This window comes from Athene noctua, chromosome 11, assembly GCF_965140245.1.
Source record: "Athene noctua chromosome 11, bAthNoc1.hap1.1, whole genome shotgun sequence".
Taxonomy (NCBI): Eukaryota; Metazoa; Chordata; class Aves; order Strigiformes; family Strigidae; genus Athene; species Athene noctua.
In genome coordinates this window covers 17,249,632-17,255,631 of record NC_134047.1, presented here as the reverse complement: position 1 = coordinate 17,255,631, position 6,000 = coordinate 17,249,632, and the positions used below count along the sequence as shown (strand labels likewise).

General features: G+C 37.6%; 1 protein-coding gene across 1 annotated transcript in view; it reads right to left on the bottom strand.

Annotated features, from left to right (window-relative positions):
- Window positions 1-859: 859 nt before the first annotated feature.
- The window catches only part of LOC141964573 (transmembrane 9 superfamily member 2-like), a 33,049-nt gene continuing 27,908 nt past the window's right edge, over window positions 860-6,000 (bottom strand). The window contains exon 17 of the mRNA XM_074915137.1: window positions 860-1,476. Within this exon, the coding sequence (XP_074771238.1) occupies window positions 1,409-1,476 (68 nt within the window). The 3' untranslated portion in view covers window positions 860-1,408. The remainder of the gene's footprint in view (window positions 1,477-6,000) is intronic.

The following is a 6,000-nucleotide window of genomic DNA, read 5'->3' as shown; positions in this document are numbered from 1 at the left end:
AATCCTCATACAAAAGATTCCAATTTGGAAAGGATATTAAACATTAACTACAATTACCTGGTATTTGTATGACTTATGAAAAGATATGGAGTCATTTTGGGTCTTGTGAAATTGCCAGCTTAGACATTGAAAAGCAGCTTCTACCAATGAATGTTTCTATATGCCAGTTAATAAGCTTTGAGTATTTCACCCATTAATCTGAGTGAACATCCCCTTACTCATCTCCAATGGGGTCAGTAACACAGCCATTTGAATTATGTGTCTGCAGTGACTCTCTGCTCAGCTTCAAGTGCAATTCAAAATTCTGGGGAGCCTCTTTAAAGCCTTGACATTCCTGAGAGACGAATGTCTGCAATCTTGTAACTGAAGAGGCTATTAAGATACTCATCTCACGTAATTCAGCGTTTAAACACAAGCTCTGCAGGACAGGAAGAAAGGCTTCACCTTTAAGAATCACCCATTCCCAAGCCCACTAGATTCACCGCTAAACTTCCCAGCAAGCTGCACAGAGTCTTCACAAAACAAAGTGTTTCAGAGAGCTAAAAGAAGGAAAAGGTTTTCACTCTTTGATAGAAAATAATGGTTTGCCCAGGAAAAAATATCTTGGGGCAGGTTAGAATAAGTGAGACTGAGGCACAGGTAATAGCAGCAGCAGCAGCTTCAGAAGCCCCTGCCCATCCTAGAGCCATGGATTCAAGTGACCTACAAGTCCTGCTTGCATGGACAAGCTGCAGCCAAAGTCACAGCCAAACTGGGATGTATAAACAACATAAAACTCAAAAGCTGTCAACTGGTCAAACTAGTGTGATCTGTGTCCAAGTAGCAAAGGCCTAATTAACAAGAAATGAAACAAGTCAGCTAGAGTTGTGCAGTTTTATTTGAACAAAAACCAGTGTCGATATTTTTAATAAAGTCTACGTTACACTAAATGCATGTACATTTATAAGAAGGTATCTAGTTGTAAAGAAGGTGCAGGATAATATGTACAATCATAGTTAAGTTAAAAAAATTCACATTTTACATAGATTTACTTGACAGTTCTATGTTTTCATTGTATATAAATGGTAACCAAGAGGTAACAAAAAAAAAAAAAATCACAAGGAATTTCAGCTGGAGGACTGTTTAATGCACTCGTTTTTCAGATAAAATAGTTCACAGAATTTTTATTTGTCCTAAATCAAATTCTGGATACACTTTTTAGAATTATTACAATTAACATATTCAATGAGTATACTGATGTAACCTTTTTTCCAATGGTGCCATTTCCTTCCATAAAAATCTGTATTTTATACTTTAGTCTGCTCTTCAGCTTTTACAAATTAGAATAATTACACAGGATGTTTTTCAGTACATGGTAAAAATTATCAAACAGCAAGGGAGATATGTTCAAAAGACACTTTGAAGCTTTTCAGTCCACTTTCACAACACTGTAAATCTTACTTACAAACCAGAAGCAGGCAAAAAATCCAATAGTCCCTAAAATGAGAAAGTGAAAATGGTTAGTTTATCTTTCAGCTTGCTCTGAGAGAAAAATCTAACAAGTACTTCCCAGCAGGACAGAATATAACATTGTAATCCAGCTAACTATCCAGAATAACAGCACTTGTTAAATTTAACAACACACATTCATCCCTAGGCTAAATTATTGATTTAGATCAAAGATGACTTTTAGGCCCAGGCTGTTTGACGTACATTTAAATGACTGAAGGTGATGCTACTATCACCACTAGCAGGCACAGAGCACCATTTAAGAAAGTGACTTTTATACGCACACAAAGTCAACACCTACCTGGGTTTTTTAGGTCTATAGTAGTTCACAGCCACCTATGAATTATGACACAAAACAAGGCCTTGGGAAAAATCACCTGGCCCAGTTCTCTGTTCATTGTGCTCTATTTATACTCAAGAACAGGGAACTTCTTACTCTGTATATCCTGTTACTTCCTTTTGCCAAAGCAATGTTCTGAGGTCTATAGCAGTTGGGAGCAAGCATCAAATGGAACAAGCAGTGACACAAACCAAAATACATAGTTTTGTGCAATGTGTATTCAAGCCATGAATTTTCTTGTCACAGGTCAGTATAGATAATAAAACCATATGCTAGTCCGGGCAGCTGAACAAGTTCATGAACAATGAAATCCAAAAGCTATTAATTACAGAGACACCATTTCAAATACTAAAAAAAAAACCCCTTGAGCCACAGCTGATGGGAGGCCAGAAGAAAGTACCAGTATAAGCTTGTCCTGTTCTCACACCCCTTCCTGGAATCACCGCTGTTAGGGTGCTCGGGTAGCAGACCTATGGTCTGGTTTGGTACATCCTTCCTTCATTACTTACCAATCCAGTTCTTCAGTGATCCAACCCAACAGTAGGAGAAAAAAAACCCCACAACTACCTACTGGAGAGACTTTGGGCCACATATCAATTCCTGTGGCTCAAATTCGCATAGTGCAGAGCAAGGTGATGGAAAGAGGAGATGACACTGAATGAGATTAGTCTATACCAATTTTCAAGATGAAAAACAAGTCTGTAATTTGCACCTCACAGTCACTATTATGGGGCAACTGCAAAGACACTGTCCATCACATTTATTTTTAAATTACTTTAAGAACTTCATATGCAAGGAGACATTAAGTCTTAAGCCTCTAAGGGAAGTATTGTTCCTCATGTTTTTACCTAGGGGTAAACTGCCACACAGATGTTAAGCCTAAAAAAAAGGAAGTTCTCTGTATCAGCTGAATTCGCTCTCAAAGACACAGCTACCCACCAACCCTGTGACAGGCCTTACCTGCTACCCTACCGGGTCTTACAAGATCACGCACTCAGCTCCTCCAGTTTTACATTCATCCTTTTCTGTTTGTACAGCCCGGGTTTAACATCAGCTCCAATTTCAATATTTCAGTGTGACTGGTTTACTAACGAGGAGGTTCTTTATTAAGCACTTGTCTTTTCCACATTTGTTATATTTCTGTCTTTCAGACCACATCTATACATTTGCTAAGTGAGGAACTTGTCTTTGGATGCTTATTATCTATGTGCCAATTCTTGTATTCTTTGTGCTACCATGTATATTTGCAGTTAAAGGCTTTTTTGACAGCCTACCATTATATGCCACAGATTACCCCTTCCCTCCAAGTTTGCAGTTATCATCCTCTGAAACAGTAGGAGACAGCAGATTTACTGCTGTTGATAGGAGATCAGACACCAACCGCAGAAGGAATTTAATTCCTTTGTAGGCTGTGACATCACTAAGTCTTTGCAGTTTATGGTCAATTCTCACTCCTTCCTACTGTGTCCAATACTCCAATATCAGCATCGTTACTCTAAGCCTTACTCTCATGGTTTTTTCCTAATAATGGTTCTCAGCATATGCTTTCTAGTTGTTTTTATAATATAGCCCACTTTTATGGCTTTGAAAGCGATGTTTCTTCCAAATGTTTAACAGATGAGATACCTTAAAAAAATCTATCTGCTGTTCTAGAACAAAACTGTAACATCATAACAAAAACCTATAACTAACACAAGAATAAGATTTTTCCACACAGTTTTCTGAGCATGCCATAACTTAATATGGGAACACACTCTAAATCCACAGTATTTTCCTCCAATCCTTGTCACTGAATCTTTCTGATACACCAGCTTTCTATAAAACACAGCTTCATTCATAGCAGAATCTGAAGACTTCATACTGCGAACAAGAATTTCATCTCTAAACAGATTTTCACAGGTTTCGGCAACATTGATTTTCAACTTCACTCCTAAAAAAAAGTCTGTTTAGCAACTCAAAGACCAAGTAACCCCTGCTCCTTTTTTAAACTTTTATCTGAAATTTTGCCAGGGTAGTGGAACTAGAGTAAGGCTATGTTTCCTAACATGAGCAGTAAGTGGTAACATTTGTCAGACACCTGATTTGAACCATAAACTTAGAAGTTGATGAGTAAAAGGCTAGACTCACCACCAAGATGCATACAGCCTCATGTACCTTCCGTGGTCAGCAGAGTTTCCTTCTGTTGTTACTTCCACACAGGTAATTAGGGCTTACCAGTATCATAATGTTTTCTTCCCTCCCATGAATAAATGTATCCTACAAACTCCAGCTGTGGATAGCTCTATGTACCACAAACTTCAAAAAGAGCATCGAACTAAGGACCCCAAAAGCACCTCTCCTAAACAGTATTCTTGATGCTCAAAGATCAGAACGGTTTAAAGGTGCTGGAAGAATCACAACTAGGTTGAAAATCTACCTCAGTAATTCAACTGCAGATTTAGAATCCAGAATTAATCACAGCAAATCAACCACCTGTCTTTAGTGCTTTTTTTTTTTTTTTTTTTTTTAACATGGGTCAAACACTCAAACTAGGAACTTCCAAAAGCTCAGGTCAGCACACAGTTATGTTGATATTACAGAATCAGTATTAATAGACAGAAATTAGTGTAAGTTAAGGAAACAAACTGCTTTAAGCTGTATAGCTGCTTTACCGACAGTACTGCTTATGGTAGTGCAGCAAAAAACTTAACTTTGTTTTTAAGAATATAAGCAGTACAGTGCCTGGTTCCACTGAAACTCAGTGGTTTTTCCAACTCAGATCTGGGAGGGTGCTTGTGATTCCATGAACCACCAAGAGGTCCACAAAAGGTGATTCAGTCAAAAAGGTTCCAATTTTCTATACAGGAATTAATATCCCAATCAGAAAAAAGAGATCTGCAAATTAATAATGATTGAGGAAGAAAATAACTCTGAACTAGTTTGGCTTGTTTCAAAATTCTAGCTAGAATACATTTTCTACATTTGAGCCCATTTCACAAGTTTGCCACTTGTTTCAAATTTTAGCACTTTATAGAAAAGCATCAACATACTGGATCTTTAGGCCAGTGCTGACTAGTGTAACAGGTTCTCATATTCCCCTTTTAACAACTTCGATTAAGGCCAATCTTAAAATACAGGTAAGTGAACGATCAGTTTCCCACAACTGTAGCTCTACGCAGTAAAATTGCCATTATTCCTTGCACTAGTTAAAATACAACTTTGCTATCTCAAGTAGTATGGCTTGAAATGTATTTTCTTGAAGTGCATACTCAGCTCTTCAATCTTCAGCATTTTTCTAAGCACATCGTGCACCAAAATTAAAATCATCCCTTACTTAAAATGTGCCTCTCATTAGAAGAGGAGGACTATTTAGGTAAGCTTTAGATAAACCCACCCTAGCATCTTTGTTTGTATTTGCTTCTTTCAAAACACATTCAAACCGAAGCCAAAGTTTTGAAGCACTATCAACAAGGAGCATACCTCTAGAGCTTACTGCTTCACTGACAGACATCAATGAACACTACATGACAGAATACAGATGCCCAAAGGTTTTTTTTAAAAGCCGTTAAATTCTAACAGTAAGCACTGAAAACAAACAAACAAGCCAACCCCCAAACCCCCACACAAATAAACAAAAACCCCACTAGTTGAAAGAGTTGAGACCTCTCTGATTATTTTCTGATTGGTTTAAACTCCTTTCCACTGTAAGGTTTTTTACAGCTTTAATATGCACATCTCTGTCAAAGACACAGCACAAAGATACCAAGCCTGACACCAATTCCTCCACTGCAGCCTGCTGTATATCACTGATCATCCTAGGGAGGTACAGCTGAAAGATAATTTTTGCAGGAGCTATTTAAAATTCAAGAACCCACTTGTGAAGATGTCTCAAGTCATTTCTCAAGCCAAGAAGCAAAGTCTGTCCAACACATCCATTTATACTTACTAGGGAAACACTGACACCTCAGTTGTTTTTGATCTTTTTGTCCTCTGGTTTAAATACTGTTGAATACTCTGGTCTGCAATATATATACTACCACTCAGCAACAGCTTTCTTACACACAGGAAGATCTCATCCACAGAAAGCTAGCATCTAATTGGGTAAGGGAAAGTTATTAAACTAGTTTAAATTCAAAATTAGAAACAAGGACTATTGCACAGAGTAATGCCAAAATACATTAAGCAGACTGTTC